We start from the raw sequence: 18902 nt of genomic DNA on the forward strand, positions 1-18902 counted from the left end.
CGCAGCGTGACCCGTTGCACATTAACTCAAAAAGTAGTCTTCCTTATTCAGTCCACTCATTCCCAACTAAATATGCAGTGGGCTGCAGCCCAAGGGTCCCACTGAACTCCGGGTAGCTTATTCTGGAGAAGAATGCGTAGGATCGGCCAGCTCTCACTTAGAAGTTGGCTCGAAGGCTGCGGCGACCCGCAGCAGCTCGGGCAAGCCCGTCCGCTGCAGAATTAGATGCGCCTACGAATGTTGCTTTTCACAAAACGGGCGGGGGGGGAGGCTGGATGCAAGTCAGAGAGCAACGTTTGCAGTTTACAGTATGCAAATGAAATGAAACCCTTTCCAAACCGCAGAATTTTGCTTCCTGCCATTTTCCCACTGCAACCCAAAGGTGCCTCGGCCTGGGCATTCGCTCCCTGTTTTCATTCCGCATTTCGGATATCTGGGGCTAACAACCGCGCCGCTGAGATTGTCAGCTCCAGCGCGACCTTCCCCGGGCTCAAGAGCTCGAAGTTACTGCTGTCTCAGGGCGCAATGGGGCCGGCCTGCCTGCCTGCCTGCGGCCACGAGCTCGGGCAAGACCTGTGCATAAAAGGAGAGATTGGGCACAGGCTTAGAAGCTGCAGAGGAGCCAACGCGCGCACCGTAAAGCCGCTGGCAAAAAAATAAAAATAAAAGGCCCATCCCATCGCGTTCCCTTTAAATCTTCTCCGCGGCTGCCTCGCTCTCGGAACGCGATCCTTCTTATGAATGAAAACCCTCCTCGGAAAAGTATGTAAATCAGACTGCCCGTGGTTGGTTCTGTTCCCGCAAAGAAAAAAAAAATTGGCCCCTTCATCGTTGAGAGGAGGCGGGCTTAGAATGTGCTGCTGGGCAGCCGCGCCCAATCAAAACCAGGAGGCGTTGTAACATCCGAGCGCCATTGGGTGCCTGGTACGGTAAACAAGCCGTGATCGACAGCCTCTGGCAGGGCTGCAGGCCAATAGGGACAGGGCGGGGCGGGCTCTGGAGGCCGCTCGGGGGCTCCGGCAGCAACCCAAAGAAGACGCTGGGCTCCTAGCGATTGCAGAGCGCCGGTTCTATGACCAGGTGAGGAGGGGCGAGGCCGTCCAGCCTGCGGGGCCAAAATCTGGGGGGCTCGCGATGGGGGGTATGGAGCAAGGGGCGCGCGTGGCTGTGGGATCGGGTCGGTGGCGGGAGGCCGCCTGCGGGGGGTGCAGGTGCTTGAGGCGCAAGGTGCCGGGCTCGGGATGCAGATGCTGCGAGGAGGGCATTGAGCAGATCTGGGGCAGCGGAAAGTAACAGAGGCAGTCCTGAGGTGCGGGAAAGGGGTGGGTTTGGGGGGCTGCAGGGTGCCTGGGGATTGCATTGAGTGTACAGCTACGGCATAGAGTTGCACAGTCGCGCCGCCACAGGCTGCTGCAGGCACTGGCTCTGCCGAGACTTTTTTTGTGAATGTGGGCGATTTTATGAATGGAGCTGGTTTTTTGTGTGAATGGAGCATTAAGTGCGGGGGCGGGGGCTGAGTCTCTTTCGCGGCGTTCTGAGCAGGGCTGTGGGGGTGGGGGCACATCTGAAGGCGTTTCATGAATGGAGGGAGCTGGAAAGTGCGTGCCTTGTTTTTGTGAATGGGGCCCTACGCTGGGGATCTAGTTACACTCTACCTGCTCTCGTTGCTTCCTCTGCCATTCATAAAACTTAGGCCAGATTTGCGCGGAGGGGGAAGGGATGGTAAATGTATTGTTTGGCTGTGCTAAAGGTTTTTCCTAGGGGCACGGGAAAGGGAGGACGCGAACTGCAGCGGCTGAAGCGTACGCCGCGGGTTTAACGATCGTGCCTGTTTGTTTGTTTAAATCGCCGAGCTTTTGTTCGGAACCGATAGGGGAAATTAGAAATCGAGGTTTTTATGTAACCTTTTTTTTAAGAACATTGATGCTCCCAACGGCTTTTTAAGGAGTCGTTTGCAACAGTTGGTCTTCTAGGTAGCAGAAGTTCACTAGATATCCTCCCTTTTAAATAATGTTACAAAACTTCCTATTTAAACTTTTTTTGTGCATCATGGATTTGGGTGTTTTTTTTTCTGTAGAACTAGAAAATGTAGCATGCGTACCTCTCAATTGTTTCGAAGTTGTGCAATACAAAACTTTATTGGGCATAACTTCAAGGGTAACGCTTATTAGATGGCATCCCTCTGTTCTTTTGTTTTGGAGTAAACCCCGTTGAACTATGTGAGGTTTGCATCTCAGTCAAAGTGCGTAGGCTCAGCCTGCCAAGCAATGGCTCCTTGCACATAAGAGTTGATTCCTGTGCTGCACGCAGGCTGCTAGGAGGAACGGCAAGAGTTGCATCAGAAGAACAAGGGAGTTGCGTTTTTCCATTCCGTGCCGGCCCACGTGTCACCCTAACGTGTGGATTCTGTTACAGCATGTTTAAACTTTCTAGCCAATGGTCTACAATATCTTGGGAGTTAAAAGTTGAGGTTGGCTAAAACACTATTACTTCCAATGATGCTTGAAAGGCTGCTGTCCTCAGCACGCTTGCTCGGAAGGGAGTGCTACTGAAACCAAAGGAACTTACTTTTGAGTAAACAGTGTTTGCTCTTCTCCCGTGATCCAGTCAGAGTTTCTTCTTTTAAAAGCCACAGAATAGAATCCACTTTCTGCACACTTGTTGCTATTTATATTTTATCTTTTGACCATGTAGGGAGAAAATGTACTCGGATCAACGTGATCTCTTTCTGTCCATGCCCAGGGTCTTTCGGTGTTTCTTCTTAAGCAGTTGTAATTAGTTTTCAATGATGTCACATCTGTTTCCATAGTAACTCTGTGACATCAAGGATTAAAGGTTGCGGCCTTTGTGTTCTGACAAAAAAAACGATAAGGCAGTACAGTAGTAACTTAATGAATGAACACGAGCAATCATAGCAAACAGGTTAATGGAAGGGGGAAACCACCGCAGTGGATTGATTTTTCCGTTGATGAATGTTTGGTACGTGTTAGCGAAGCACAACAGATAATCCTCAGAGTTTACAGTTTGTGTTCATGAGATTCTGTTAGAGATGAAGTCTTTAAAAGTGGCTTAAAGACAGGACATATTTTGATTTTTCTCTCTTCTTCCCCTGCCCCTGCCCCTGTTTAAATTTGCCGGAGCTAGATTCTGAAAAGCCTTCTCGCCCTGGAATTGCTCAATGCTAAAAACATCCAAGAGAATATTGAAGAATCTGCAAGCACAATGGATGGCTTTTATGATCAGCAAGTCCCGTTCCTGGTCCCCGGGGTAGGTCTTGCCTGGTTCTACTTTTGTTTCCTGCGGAGCTCCTAGCATAAAATTGCGTGTCCTCCCCTTTCTATGAAGTTCGTTTTGATTCTGTTCACCATGCCTTTTCACTAATGGCACTGTTGTGTTTATTTATTTGCTTCTGCCAGAAACCTTGCACAGAAGAGTGTCGAGGGAGGCCAGTGAATGACAGGAAACGGAAGTTTCAGGACACTGACCTGGCCCATGATTCTGAAGGTAATAAAGACCCTTCCCCCCCCCCACACACACACACACACATGGTTGCCACCTTTCTAACCAAGATGTGCAGCCTTTCATGTATGCAGAGGGGTCGCTTAAATGGTTTTTCTTTGCTTTTTCAGAATTGTTTCAAGACCTTAGCCAGCTGCAGGAGGCTTGGTTAGCTGAAGGTAAATATCCCTGTTGATTTTATTGTCTCGATCTCTTTGTGCTCTGATAACCAGAGAACCTAAAACAGCGCATACACTTCTCTTTTGTAGCCCAAGTTCCCGATGATGAACAGTTTGTCCCAGATTTCCAGTCCGATAACTGTAAGTAACTCTTCTCTTCTTTATATGCTTGCTGTCAAATCTGCAAATGTCTTGCAAAATATGTAACATGCTTTGATCCTGTGAGAGATCCCCCTCTCTGAGTTTGCTTCTCCAAATCAGTTGCTCAGACGTTGATACAGAAACAATAGATTTATTGAAGCCTTCAGGAGATGAGACAGGCACAGGTAGAAAGTTGCAAGTGAGGGGCTATACGGGTTTACAGAATATATTGACTCCAGGGCACTGGGGCACTGGGGTTCACACTTATTGTTATGGGAAGTTACAAGCTTGGCATAATACAAAACATCAGACGGATCCCAGGAAGTCTGGTGCGGCTATCACACTTCCAAGGCCGCACCGGCCTGAGGGAGTACTGGCAGGAAGAACAGCGGGGGGGAAGATACATGGGCCATCAGGCCTGGCGCCTGAGACCAGAAGGTGTGAACTGCTTTTACGAGTTCACTGATAACACTGCAGGTGATGGAAAGCAGAGACACAAAGACAGAGACCCTCACATTCTGCCCCCCTTAAGGCCCCCCTCCGGGAGGACGAGGCTTATCGGGATAAGCGAGGTGGAATTCTCGGACCAAGCGAGGAGCTGCCATGTGGGGTGCGGCCACCCATTCGTCATGAGCGGAGCCAAGGTTTTTCCAGCGAACAAAGTAAAACAGTTTCCCTTTCTTCCATTTGGAATCTAAAACCTTGGATATTTCCAAATGGGTATCCCCTCCTACCACGGTAGGAATCTCATGAGCGGGAGGGGGGTGGAACTGGGGAGCTGCTACATAAGGTTTGAGGAGGCTTATATGGAAGACTGGATGAACTCCCTTGAGTGTCTTAGGGAGACTTAGTTCCACGGTAACCTCGTTGATTACTCTGGTAATGGGGAAAGGTCCTACATAACGGTCGCTCAGTTTTTTGCAGGGGCGAAGAGAGCGGAGGTTTTTGGTGGACAGATAGACTTGCTCCCCCACCTTGAGTTCCCATCCCGGAGACCGGTGTTTGTCTGCTTGTTCCTTGTACTTGCTTTTTGCCCTTTCCAGATTTTTGAGCAACCATGGCCAGGTGGATTTAACCACCCGAATCCACTCCTGAAGATCAGGGGTAGACTGGAGCTCTGGCGAGACGGGGGCAGAACCGAAAGGGCCAAAATCCGTCCCGTATATAACTTGGAAGGGACTAAAGCCGGTAGAGGAATGAGGCGCATTGTTGTACGCATATTCGGCAAATGGCAGCAGGTCGACCCAGTCGTCCTGGTGGAAATTTACATAGCAACGCAAATAACATTCTACTACCGCATTTACACGTTCTGTTTGACCATCCGTTTGGGGGTGATAGGCGGAAGAAAGGCCCTGTTCCTCCACTCCCATTAACTTTAGGAAAGCCCGCCAGAATTTGGCAACAAACTGGACCCCCCGGTCGGAGAGGACCTTCCTCGGGATCGAGTGTAGCCTGAGGACGTGCGTGATGAACAGTTTAGCTAAGCCCTGGGCTGAAGGAAGACCTGCACATGGAACGAAATGAACCTGTTTGGAAAAGAGGTCTGTGATAACCCAGAGAACCGTTTTCCCCCGACTCGGAGGTAGGTCGGTGATAAAATCCATGGCGATGACTTCCCAGGGACGGGAGGGGTTCTCAAGCGGCTTGAGAAGCCCCGGGGGTTTTCCCATCCGTTTCTTGGCTGTGGCGCAGGTGGGGCAGCTGCGCACATACAACTCCACATCAGATCTCATACCGGGCCACCAGAATTGCCTTCGAACCAGGTGAAGCGTTTTTACGAAACCAAAATGACCCGCTAGCCTGGCCCCATGTACAAGTCCCAACACTTCTTTGCGAAGGGAAGATGGGACATATAGTTTCCCCCCTTGCACCCACCAAGTGTTGGTTCGTTCCAAGCCAGTGGGGAGGAGATGGTGCTCCTCCTCCTGTAAGGAGGCGTCCCGGAGTCGCTGTTGGAATGCTTCCGGGATACCTTTGAGCGTAGGGGGGGTCTCCGGTTGGCGGGCTTGGGATCGGGTGGTGACGGCCAAGCCAGGGACTTCCCCTCGCTGTTCGGGAGTGAACAGGGAGTCGACGGGGCGATCGAAATCGTTGCGATACTGGGGAAGTCGTGACAAAGCATCAGCTAGGGCATTTTCTTTGCCAGGGACATGTTTGAGGGTGAACCGGAATTTTGCAAAAAATTGGGCCCACCGAATTTGTTTGGCATTGAGTTTTCTAGCTCCCTTGAGAGCCTCAAGATTCTTGTGATCTGTGCACACTTCGAATGGCAGCTCGGCCCCCTCCAAGAAGTGTCTCCATATGGTAAGGGCATGTTTGACCGCAGCTGCTTCCTTCTCCCAAATGGCCCAGTTGATTTCGGACTGGGAAAACTTCTTGGAGAAGTAGGCGCATGGCCTCAACCGTCCCCCCTCATCCCTCTGCAACAGGGCCCCGCCCATGGCTACATCCGAGGCATCCACCTGCACCACGAAGGGCTTGGTGCAATCCGGGTGAGCCAAAACGGGTTCGGACGAAAAGAGTAGCTTTAAACGCTCAAAAGCTTGCTGGCACTGGGGGGACCATTGCAGACGGGCTGAGGGGAGTGCGGCGCTAGCCCCCCTGTCCTTGGTACGCAACAGGGCAGTGAGGGGAAGCGCAACTTGGGCAAAGTTGGGAATGAAATTCCGGTAAAAGTTGGCAAACCCCAAAAACTGTTGAAGTTGGCGGCGGGTAGTGGGGGTTTCCCAGTCCCGCACCGCCTGGACCTTGGCGGGGTCCATTTCCAACCCTTGGTGGGAAATCACATACCCCAGAAATGTAATAGAAGGTTGGTGGAATTCACACTTGGACACCTTAGCATACAGTTTGTGCTCCCGCAGCCGCTGGAGCACTTCTCGCACTAGTCGCACATGTTCCTCCATGGTCTCAGAGTAAATAAGAATGTCATCGAGAAATACCACCACCCCCCGAAACAGTAAATCATGCAAAACTTCATTAATTAATTGCATAAAGACACTCGGAGCCCCCGAAAGTCCGAACGGCATGACCAGGTACTCAAACATCCCAAAACAACTGGAAAAGGCCGTTTTGGGTTCGTCTCCTTCTTTGATGCGAATGCGGTGGTAGGCTTCTACCAAGTCCAGTTTGGTGAAGATTCGGCCCTCCTTTAATTGTGCTAGAAGGTCAGGAATAAGAGGGAGGGGGTAAGCATTAGACTGGGTGACTGCGTTCAGTCTGCGAAAGTCAATACACAGTCTTAAATCTCCCGTCTTTTTCTTTACAAAGAAAGCTGGGGCGGAATAAGGAGCCTTGGAGGGGCGTATGAAACCCCTCGCCAGGTTGACATCCAGATAGTCTCGCAATACAGTCTTTTCACTAGGGCTCATGGGGTAAACCTTTCCCTTAGACAGTTTGCCGTCCCCTACAATCTCGATGGCACAGTCCGTATCTCTGTGGGGAGGCAGTTCGTCGCACTCTCTAACATCGAAAACATCAGTAAACTGCGAGTACTCAGAGGGTAATTGAGGAGAGACTGGGGCGGGGGACCCTACCAATGCGGCGGCTGGAGTTCTGAGTACCCGTTCCTTGTCATGCAACCCACAGGGGTTTTCGGGGAAGGAAAGCACCCGTTTAACCCAATCAATGGAGGGATTGTGTCCCCTTAACCAGTTCATCCCTAACACCACAGGGGTTACAATAGGGGCGATGGTGAAATACAACCGTTCCCAATGTTCCCCCACTGACATAATCACGGCTGCAGTTCTGTGGGTCACAGGGCCCCGTTTAAAGTCACTCCCGTCCATTTGGGAAAAACGGAGGGGTCCCGGAAGCCGCTTGCGCCGGACACCCAACTTCTTGGCAGTTTCCTCATTTATCATGGTGCGGGCACACCCCGAGTCGACCAACGCGGGGACCTCTAACGGGGGACCCCCTTTGGGTAGGGACAGATGAACACGCACAAATACATTGTCCTCTTGGGCGCTTACCATCGGTGGAGCTCCTTGCACAACGATAGGGACGGTCTGCTGCGGAGCCCCCTCTACAGCAGACCGACGGCGTTTTTTGCCGGCTGTTCCCACTCTTCCTCCTCGCTGGAAGAGGGGGACGGGGTGGTGGCTTCCAGGGAGCCGTCCGAATCAAAGACGGTATTTGTAATCCGGGACCCCGATGGGACCGTAGAGTCGGATGCCCCATCCTGGGGGCGCGCGTGGAGAGCGGAGGGTGCGCCGGAGCGCCGGCTCAGTGGTCCGCTTCTGCGGCGAGGCTGGCTGTCGGCGGCCGGTTTCGTCGGCTCGGCCTGGGTTTGGCGGGGGGGGGTCGGACGGCCTGAGCGAGAGGGGCATTGCGATGCAAAGTGACCTTTACCCCCGCAGATCAGGCAGACGCCGGCCTCGAACCGCTTGCGGCGTTCCGCGGCCGAGAGACCCCCGCCACCCCCTTGCCGGAGTTCCCGGCCACGGTCACCTCGGGGCCTGGGGTCTCGCCCAAGCCGTTGCTTGGACAAGTTCAGGAGTTGTTTGCGATTCTCGATGTCAGCAGCATGGCGAACCCAACCTTCCACATCCGGGGGGTTCCCTTGCATGAAGGCCCAATGTTGGAGGTCTGGGTTGAGACCCTCCCTGAAACATTGTACCAAGGTAGCTTCACTCCAGTCCAGAATTCGGCTAGCCAGTGACTGGAACTCACTTGCATACTGCGCCACCGACTTAGTCCCTTGGCGCAGTTGCATCAGGGAGGCTTTAGCCCGCTCACCCAGAGTCGGGTCCTCAAAACGGTTTCGGAGTGCTACCATGAACTCGTCCAGGGTTCGCAGCACCGGCGAGCGGAGTTCATACTGCAACACCATCCAGGCAGCCGCCTCCCCTTGCAGTAAGGAAGCCACGTACTGCACCCGGGACTCCTCAGAAACGAAGGTTCGACCTTGTTCCCGCATAAAAATGTCTACTTGGACCATAAAAAAGGTCAACTGGTCTCCCGACCCGTCGTACGTGACTTTCAGGTCCCGACGGGCCGGGGGGGCAGGGGTTGCGGGCGGAACTACCGGCGCCCCGTCTGGGGGAGCACCGGCTGGAGGTTGCAACTTCAGCGCATCTAGGGCCGTGGCCATCTCACCCATTACGCGTTGCATGGTCTCCATCTGCTCCTGCATAGCCCGGCGGTCTTCCTGCCACTGCTTTCGTTCTTCCTCCATGAGGGCCTCTTTGCGGGCCGGGTCCCCTTCGAGTCCCGTGCTGGGGAAGGCCAACCGGCGATCCTTCGCCGCAGTCCGCGAGAGCGACCAGCCCTTGGGAGAGTCCAGCCAATAAGTAAGCCCCCGGGGACGTTCGTCCCGATCTTGGTCGGGGGCACGACCCTTCGGTTTCTTTGGCTTGGCTCCCTCCTCCTTCGGGTCCGGCTTCTCCGGCTCGTCCGGTTCCTTGGGGGCATCGGGGTTAGGGGTGGTGTCCTCGTCGGCTGACATTCTGTCCAAAGCGGTACAGCTGCAGTCCGAGAGGCAAGGACTTGCAACTTAATGTGAGAGATCCCCCTCTCTGAGTTTGCTTCTCCAAATCAGTTGCTCAGACGTTGATACAGAAACAATAGATTTATTGAAGCCTTCAGGAGATGAGACAGGCACAGGTAGAAAGTTGCAAGTGAGGGGCTATACGGGTTTACAGAATATATTGACTCCAGGGCACTGGGGCACTGGGGTTCACACTTATTGTTATGGGAAGTTACAAGCTTGGCATAATACAAAACATCAGACGGATCCCAGGAAGTCTGGTGCGGCTATCACACTTCCAAGGCCGCACCGGCCTGAGGGAGTACTGGCAGGAAGAACAGCGGGGGGGAAGATACATGGGCCATCAGGCCTGGCGCCTGAGACCAGAAGGTGTGAACTGCTTTTACGAGTTCACTGATAACACTGCAGGTGATGGAAAGCAGAGACACAAAGACAGAGACCCTCACAGATCCCTTCCTAACTGGCTGGGTTTGGGGGGTTTTTTCCCTATGCCTTTATAAATTAAAATGTAAGTGTTTGTATCTGGATGCATTTGTAGAGTTGGTGGAACTCAGACAGCAGGGAGTTGATCGAACAGTGACACATGGAAGGCTTAGGATAACGGCTCGGTTTGCATTGAAGAACTTAGGAGATATATTGGGAGTTACCTCTGGGGTTGCCAATTAACCTTGATCTCTGCAGAACCCTTTCAAGCCCCCATGAATACTTCATAATGTAAAAGATATGAAAATCCATTTGACAGCAAGCCCAAGAGCACTCTGGCTCTCCCCAGCTCTGTGCCTCCAATTCCCTCAATGACTTCTCTGGCTATTAGAGCCGTAGCAAACGGAGCTGTGAAGGACAAAGCTTTGCTGGTGAAACTTGAGCAGCTTCAGGGAGCATTAGTCATTGGCAAAGCAGCAACTCCACAAAGGCTGCTCAGAAAACCTCTCCCGTTCTTGCACTGCATCAGAGAGAGAGAGAGTTTCTTTTCCCTGCAGGGTCTGAGAACCAACACCTGGGTCTTTTTCCCCCCAGTTTGCTTGTTTCTTTATTTTTGCCTCCTTGGATGGAACAAGGAACTTAAGCTTGCATGTTCTGGGCATATTTTTAGACTCTGATCTTGGGGTGTGAAGAGGTTCAATGAAAGCAAGCGGCTCTCTGACTTGTTCACTGCAAACCTGGCTTGGTATGGGGGGGATGCTTTTAATGGCTGAGAAATGTGTCGGGAGCAAAACATAGCCTGCATTGGAACAGATTCTTCCTTCAAACTCTGTCACAACACGCAGGGGATAGTATCTTCTGCTACAGTAAATGCATGTTAATTATTGCCCTTTGATTACTTTTAAGTGAATGGGAAGCTTGCCATGAAAGCTTCTTCAGGCAGACGGGCCGTGTTTTGCTGTGCTCTCTCTCCCCCTTCTTGCTCCTCCTCATCTTCCCTGAGATGAAAGGCAGCCTGGAGTCAGAAATTTTGCTGTCTGTTGACATTCTGGCCCAGCCCTTCCAGTTCTTGCTTGGAGCAGTATAAACTGCAGTCAATCTGCGGGGGAGGAAGTGTTGTTGGCAAAGGTGTTTTCAAATGTGCCTCTTGGCAAGCTTTTACATCTCTGCAACCTGAAGGATTGTGGGAGTAACAAAATGGCTTCTCCAGAGTGTTGGGCTTCTGCAGCAAACCTGGTGAGAGAGAGCAGGAGTTCTTGGCTCAAAAAAAAGGCCTCTGTGTGGTTTGATTACACTCACTGCATTCTGCATTTGTGGAAAATAAAGTCAATGCATGAGGAGTTCCCATTGGAAGCTGTTTATTTATGAATGAATGGCTTCCTGTCTGGAATAGATCTTGCAATTGGGCAATACAAAATTCAGTCTTACTGGAACAATGCGCTCACATCTATGGATGAAGCAGAACTCTTAATCATTTAATAATTCAAGCCACCAAGCCTGGTGAAAAGTCTGTGCTTTCTCAGCCGCCAGAGGCCTAAATTCTAAGTGCAAGTGAGAGAGTGGCTGACGAGATGTGACTAAAGTTTTGTTGCTAGAGCATCCATAAAATGGACGGGATTCTAGTATCACTGTTCCTAGGCAGATCAGCTGCGGAACAGCATCTACTGAGTGAAGCTTCTTTCATAATGTAGGGATGGTGCTAAAATAGCTGTAAGAACTCTATGAACAACCATAAGGATTGAAAGGGATATCTTAGGAAAACTGAAGAGTTTTTGAACCACTTTTGTTAATATGGCATAAATCAGTCTGTGATGAGTCACTAGCTTGAATTATCCATGCTTACTGTGATCTCTGGTGCAGAAATCCACTGTTGTATGACTAACACACTAATCTTAAACACACTTCTGTGGAAGTAAGCTTCATTTAAATAGTGGGCTCAATGCCAAGAAAACGTGTTTTGGATTGGGGATTTATGAACCAGTTGAACTTGTTTTGTGTTGGAGGGAGAGCTTTTCTGCTATATGATCACACATGAAACTGCCTTGTACTGAATCAGACCATCGGTCCATCTTGATCAGTATTGTCTACTCAGACTGGAAGCGGCTCTCAGGAGTCTCAATTAGAGGTCTTTCACAACACATGCTCCCTGGTCCGTTTTAACTGGAGATGCTGGGGGTTGAACCTGGAATCTTCTGTGTGCAAATCAGATGCTCTACTACTGATCCATGGCCCCTGTTACGATTAAGGAACAGGGCTTCCTATTGTCGTTTGGTTGGGCTTTTTTTTCTTTTGGTACTTCCTAGAATGTTATCACATGAACTCATTTTCCTGGATATTGTCATAGTTGGAGCTCAGGCGCTCTCATTCTCCCTTAAACTCTTTAAAAGTATTCCCTACACATCTGTATCTGCTGATCTGAATGATGATCTCTAGCATTGGCCCAGTGAAATGTTTTAGGTTAACAAGGATCTCTTCCCCCACCCCACCTCCAGTTACTGCTACCTTGGTTACCTGTCTTGTTAATTTTTGGTGGTGTTGTCCTAGTTTTTTTTACTACTACCTTATAAATAGATTTTTTTTTCAGAGTTGGCATTTTTCATGCAATAAATATGCAGGGGGCATTGGTTGCTGAGATTCCAGAGAGTTTTTTTCTTGTTATGTTTTGTGGAGATAGTATGTTTTTTTCCCCTGGCTAGCATGACTTCATAGCATTTGCAGAATGTGGTTGCCTATATGGCTCATGTAGCCATTGGATAGCACGTCTGACATCATGCCTCTGTTACCCATGGGGGCACCCCACAGTGGCCAGTTCATAATCCTTGGAGCCTGAGTGTTGCTTTTCTCTGTTTCGCACAAGTGCAGGAACACTGTAGTGGCCTCTGAATGGGAACACCAGCAAAGCCAGGCTTTCCCTCCACATCAGCCCCCTCCCTGCCATTGCCTGACCCTTTTGCTCAGACCACAAAAACCAACCACCAAGCAGTTTCAGGCAGTCTCCACCTAATGGCCAAAACATAAGAAGTGGATCTCAGTGGGTTTGTGAGGATTAAAAGTGGTGTGTGGCTGTTAAGAGCTGTGGTTTGGAGCAGTGGACTCTGATCTGGAGAACCGGCTTTGATTCCCCACTCCTCGGCATGAGCGGCGGACGCTAATCTGGTGAACCGGGTTGATTTCCCCACTCCTACACATGAAGCCAGCTGGGTGACCTTGGGCTAGTCACAGTTCACTCCGAACTCTCTCAGCCTCACGTACCTCACAGGGTGTCTATTGTGGGGAGTGGAAGGGAAGGTGATTGTAAGCTGGTTTGATTCTTCCTTAAGTGGTAGAGAAAGTCGGCATATAAAAACCAACTCTTCTTCTTGAAAGGGCACTTGGTTAATATGGGTTTTTTTGTGCGTTGCTGATAACACCAGAAGAAACAGACAACGACTTTGGTGAAGGAGAGGGATGGGAACATGTTAAAGGGCTTGGGACAGGATTTTTTATTTTTTACAGCTGAAGGCAGTTTGAAAGAGGCAGTCCTATTCATGACGGGCACCCGTAGCATGTTTCCCTCTGGGAAACCGGCTTTGCAGGTTCTTGCATTTCAAAAATCTGCGAAATCCATTTGACCAAAAACAACAGTAGATGAAAGTGATGTATAGATATCATGAGAAGCAATATCTCTTTCAAGCCTTTTAGCTCCCTTGAGTATGATTTTCTCCGAAAGGTATAAGGACAGTGCTACTCTACCAATGACAAAAGAAATGGGGACAATTGAATGGAAGGAATATCTGTATTGTGGAGTTCTTTTAGTGGCATCTGTCACTCAACTGTATAGCATTTTGCTACTCCTTGTGTAACAGCCCAGATTTCTGGTTATTGGCTACGTCTCTTTCAGCATCAATAGTTGAGCCTCTTCAGTTAGTTTATGGCAAGCATGGCTTTGTATACCTTTATAAAAGATGCTGCTATTGCACTTTTTTGCAAAAAAAAAAAAAAAAAAAGCCCTTGACGTTTAGTGAATTTCAAGCAGTTTCTCCAGAACCATAGATGGGGGATCAATTTTTAAGTACCTCCCAAGAATCAGAACTCTTGCACGGCAGGGAAGTGCATTGAGTGACTGCTTCAAAAGTTAGCCAGTGATTCTGATATTGGGCGGCATGTTTTTGTAGCCGCTGTTTGGGAGACCAAAAGATGAAGCATTCCTATGGAAAGCAGCGCAGATCAAAGGTCTGGGTCAGTGTGGAATTGCTTCAAAACAGTACAAGAGGCTTGGATCAGAGAAACTTTGTCCCCTGTCTCAGTCTTTGTCCTGATTTTTTTTCAAAGATAAGAGACTGACTTTTGTCTCAGGGGGCTTGTGTGTTGAGTTGGTGACGGAAGCTGTAACCTCCTAGGGTTGTAAAGCCTTCCCGTGCAGATTGCTTTGTGGCCAGGTGTTCCAGAGGTAAATAGGTGCTTCCTGAGAGTGAAATCAATTGGCTTTCCAGGCAAACTTCTGCCAAGCAACTGGCTTGTGGGTACAGGTTGCTTTGGAGTTGGTAACAAGTTGCTCCCGTAGGAAATCCACAGCAGCCTGGGAAATTATGGTTGTGAAGTAAGGTTATGCTTCTCCAGAAGGCAAATAGATGGTCAGGTGGTTGGTACCGCACAAGCATGCAAGGAGACTTGTAAATAAGGATTTGCCATCTAACTGGGATATGACTAAATGAGGCAAGAAACCTAGAGCCGCAGACCCTAGTCTGATGATCTTTCTGAAAAGTCTGTCAGCACTGGCCTCTTGTAGCTCCCCCATGGTCCAATCAGGCAAGTCATCGACTCAGTTTGGTGGTGTTGTTTTTCAACCTGTGGATATTGTGATTTTCCTCTGTGTGTGTGTATATATATATATAAACACGCTGAAATGAGGCCTGTACTCTCACTGAGTTGCCATGCACAGTCAGGAGAATGGCCTGGTGCAGCTCTTGCTGGTCTGTGTCACTTGAGGCTACAGGTGGGTGGCCGAATGTTACCTTGGATTCCTAATTAAGGTAGAAACACAGCATATAAATTGGCTGATGAAATAAGTAAATGCCTCCCAATTTCTTGCTTTAAAAATCCTGCCATCTAGAAAGCAAGCATATCAGATGTAAGTTCTTCTCATTGATGCACTAGCTTTCTATATGCAAGGAGATTCTTGTGCAGGGCTGTAGGAACTAGACCCTACAGTTTTGAAAGGGGTCACTCTAGCCAGAAGTACGCTATAGAACTCTGTGTTGTGTGTTTCAGCTCATTCTGTCTTAGCAAGAAGAGCAATCCTAGAGAAGGGTGATTAAAAGGGTGGCCATTGATCTAATTGCTGCAGCTGCCTCGGAGGGATGTTGTGGCTGGCTTCTAAACACCCTTTACCTTCTTACAGCTTACATCTTTCCATGTTTAGTGGGTCAAGCAGGATAAACCGGGCTAAAGACGGTGTTATGGGGTCAGTGCCATGGCATCTGAAAACAGGGCATCGCCATACTAGCACAAAGCTCTGGGCATGCAAGGTCCTGGGGGATGGAAGGGCCAGAGCCTCGATGCTGTTTCAGCATTTATTGCCCTGCCTTGCTTCCGGTTTGCAGGTGAGCAAGGTAAAGCCCTTGATGCCTCCCATCCAAGTAGCGCTACATTCCTGACTTCCTCCGTGCCTTGGCGTGTCAAGACACTTCCTGTCGTTGTCCTCGCTGAGGGTCTAATTATAGTGAGGATATTATAACAGGGAAATTAGAACACTCTCTCTCTCTTTCTCTTTTTCTCTCTTCCTCTCTTTCTCTCTCTCTCTCTCACACACACACACACTCACACACACATATATGCCTTTGAAGCACTGAGCTGTTCCTCTAGGTGCTGCGGGGTACATTTCTCAATTTCAGCACCTGAGGAAAGCACATTAGCTGTGTTTTCCATCCTTGTTGCCTGGCAGGGCTCCAGGGGTTGCAGCTGCCAGAAAACAGAGGAGGGTTTTAGTTCTGACTTTGCCTCAGAGCTCCTTAGTGAGGAACCTGCCCTTGCTGGGTTCTCCCCTTCCTGTACTGCAAGTTGGTTCTCGACAGGCCGAGGTGAGGCAGGTGCAAATTCTGTTCGGGGCTTGGTTTTGATACCTTGTGGCAAGGGAAAGAGGGCCTTGCAAGTCGAGGCACTTCTTTGCCCCGTTCTCCGCTTCCCAAGGAGGCAATCTTGGGCATGGCCTTGGGGTTTGTAGATTCTCTTGTTTGGATAGTGCTTTTCTCTTGTTCACAAACAAAAGGGGAAATATATCTACAAAGCTAGAGTTAAATCCCGCACAATAGCAGATACTCCATTATATTCCAGTTAAAATACAGCGGAGTAATAAAAACCTCGTTACAATATATTACACTTCACCACTATCAAGTCACAAGGGGGTGTTTCGTGGAGGGGAAAGAACAGGGATGAGAGCTTTTTTCTTTGTTTTATTTTCCCTTCCCACATTCGGATCCAGCAAAGGAGCTGAGACCTCAGCAGCCTACTCAGCACACCTTTTTTTTTTTTTTTTTTGCCAGACCATGATTTGCAGGCCTAAATTTTCTGTCTGCTCTGCTTTGTGTTCAGGGGATGCACGGTTGGATGAGTATCCAAGTGCAAATCACCACATGGTAGTACATTAAAAACAATGCAGACCATGTCTGCGCATGGATAGACATTCAGATTACCCTGCAGTTCTTCAGACTGTGAGGGAATACTGTTCCCCCACCCTACCTTGGAATTCAACGAAGCTTTTTTTGGGGGGGGGGGTGTCAGCTTGCCAGTCTTTTTTCTGGTATTGTCATCTTCCTCAAACCAAAGAGCCAATCCTGACATTCCTTTGCCTCATTGGAACAAGAAGTGCTTGAGAAGCCCGTGGGAAAGTATCACTTTTGTGATTGTAGGGAGCACCTGTTTGGAAAATGCTGTCTCGATCATAGAAGAAGGTTTAGCTTAGAACCTCCTCACATTTTGTGGAGCTTCCCAACGTTTTGTGATTGGCCGCTTTCCCACAGGAGCCATTTTGTTATGGCACTCACTACCCATTCTCATAGTCCTAGAAGTGTCCACAGGTTGAACAAGGGTGGGGACACATGAACACACATGAAGCTGCCTTATACTGAATCAGACACTCGGTCCATCAAAGTCAGTATTGTCTACTCAGACGGGCAGCGGCTTTCCAAGGTCTCAGGCAGGGGTCTTTCACATCACCTACCTGCCTAGTCCCTTTAACTGGAGATGCCGGGGATTGAACCTGGGACCTTCTGCATGCCAAGCAGATGGTCTACCACTGAGCCACAGCTCCTTGCTTTCAATGGTCCTTTGGGCCTGAGGGTGTATGTTCTTCAAACATAACCCTCCTCCAAAATGTGCATGCACAACACATCATGCTCAAGCAGCTAGCAAGTATCAGCCTAAATCCCAGCTTCAGAGGCTGATGGTTCATACCTGTGCACTGCGTACTGTTCCCAGCTCCTAATAAGGTATGAGGAACAGGGCTTTTTAAAAAAGGATTTTCCTGCATAAATTTAAGGATCACTTCCATCTGTAAGGACCTCCTTTATCTTTCCTTCTCCCCAGCATATGTGTCCAGTGGAGATAGTGATTTCCCAGCCCCAATTATTGTGTGGGTGGGACATCAGAAGCTAGTCTGTTAACAGGCAAGGCTTGGCTGGCCTAAACACTCACAAGGATGAATGTCCGTGAGCCTTCACAGAGTGGGAATTGACAGATTGATGGGGCTGTCATAAAAAAGGCCCTGTGCCTTGGAATTCTTTGGAGTGAACGTTTGATGCAGCTTCTCTTCTCCCTCTCTGTCCCCCCATCATAAATTATGGGATGACTTTGGCAGGCAAGGCCCAGGCCAATGGGGGCTTTCAAGTCAACGCCAAAAACTAGAATTGTGCCAAAAGCTAATGGTTGGCCATAGTAACTCACATGGGACTGGTATTATACGACTTGAGAAACCTGATAATGAGTGTTTGAGTACTCTTTATGGGCAGCCACTTCTTGGAGTTTCTAGAGAAGTTGATTCTCGATGCTGTTCTATTCACTTCTGTAGGCATTAAGCTAGAAATATTTCTTGGCTTGGTTCCTCCAGGGCCCCTCTCTTCTCCCCTTTTGGAGCAACAGCCTGCTATATTATTCACAACTTCTGGGTCCTCGAACAAGTCAGATGTGCTGCAGTGGGCTTCATTAGATCTTCCTAATTCTTCCCATAAGTAGAGAGGTGGCAAAAACAGCTGGAGTTGGAGCCTAGGGACAAGGGCATTTTGAGTGTTAGAGGAGGTTTTTCTGTCCACTGGCAGGCAATGTTGTTTTGAAGAGAAAAAAAGTTAACTTTTACATTTATTTTTACTTTTTTTTTTCCTGCCAAAGGGCATTTCCGGACCTCACCACAAGTGGGGTTGTGCAATCATTTGGGTTTGTAACAAGCTTCATAGGCTGACTCCCTCCAAGCTCTGCAGGCCTTTCCTGCAGTGTTTGAATTCCTTACATAAACGTTGCCCACAGCACAAGCTTCTCTGTGCAGGACAGCTGGTCTCTGTTATGATCTTAAGTGTCATTTCCCTTCTCCTGATTGGTAGTGCTCAGCTGCAGGGAGAGAGAGGGGTGTTGTTGTTTTTTTTTTTTTTGTGAATGGATGGAGTATTTCAAATTGGTTGTGAATGGAGGGCGGTGCCTGCTTGCAGACTTCCCCCCCCCCTTGAATGAATAACTAAGCCCCATTGTGCTGCTGGCAGAAAAACAACAGTTCAAACAACACAGAGACTGTTGGAAAGAAACATGCCTCTGACTGACAGCTGGAACACCTCCAAAGTGAGTTTCCTGCTGTTTGCTGTTCAGCAAGGCCATGCCTAATAGGAGGAGAAACATGGGGGTGGGAGAGGACAGAGGGCAGTTTGAGGGGGGGGGAGAGGAAGAGTTGTTAACACTTGAAATACCAAAAATGAGCAAAAGTGGAACATCATGTATATACAAAAATGCAGCTGCTGCTGTTTAAAAAGCAGAGGTGAATGAACTCTGTTGTGCACTGACTTCGTTTTTTCTTTGCTGAGACGATAAAGAGCAGCTGCAGCCTCTCCCCATAGGCCACGTCGAACTATTACCTTGCTGTTAAAGAGCTAGCGGTATCCCAAGGCACTGTTAGGTCTCCTGACCAGTGTCGCTTGAGGATTCTGGAGCTCAGCTCT

General features: G+C 49.3%; 1 protein-coding gene across 1 annotated transcript in view; it reads left to right on the forward strand.

The window, feature by feature from the left end:
• The first annotated feature begins 3133 nt into the window (after positions 1 to 3133).
• The window catches only part of ETV5 (ETS variant transcription factor 5), a 44991-nt gene continuing 29222 nt past the window's right edge, over positions 3134 to 18902 (forward strand). The window contains exons 1-4 of the mRNA XM_056849520.1: positions 3134 to 3267; positions 3417 to 3504; positions 3630 to 3677; positions 3768 to 3818. Of these exons, the coding sequence (XP_056705498.1) occupies positions 3223 to 3267; positions 3417 to 3504; positions 3630 to 3677; positions 3768 to 3818 (232 nt within the window). The 5' untranslated portion in view covers positions 3134 to 3222. The remainder of the gene's footprint in view (positions 3268 to 3416; positions 3505 to 3629; positions 3678 to 3767; positions 3819 to 18902) is intronic.

Source organism: Euleptes europaea, chromosome 5 (assembly GCF_029931775.1).
Source record: "Euleptes europaea isolate rEulEur1 chromosome 5, rEulEur1.hap1, whole genome shotgun sequence".
NCBI lineage: Eukaryota > Metazoa > Chordata > Lepidosauria > Squamata > Sphaerodactylidae > Euleptes > Euleptes europaea.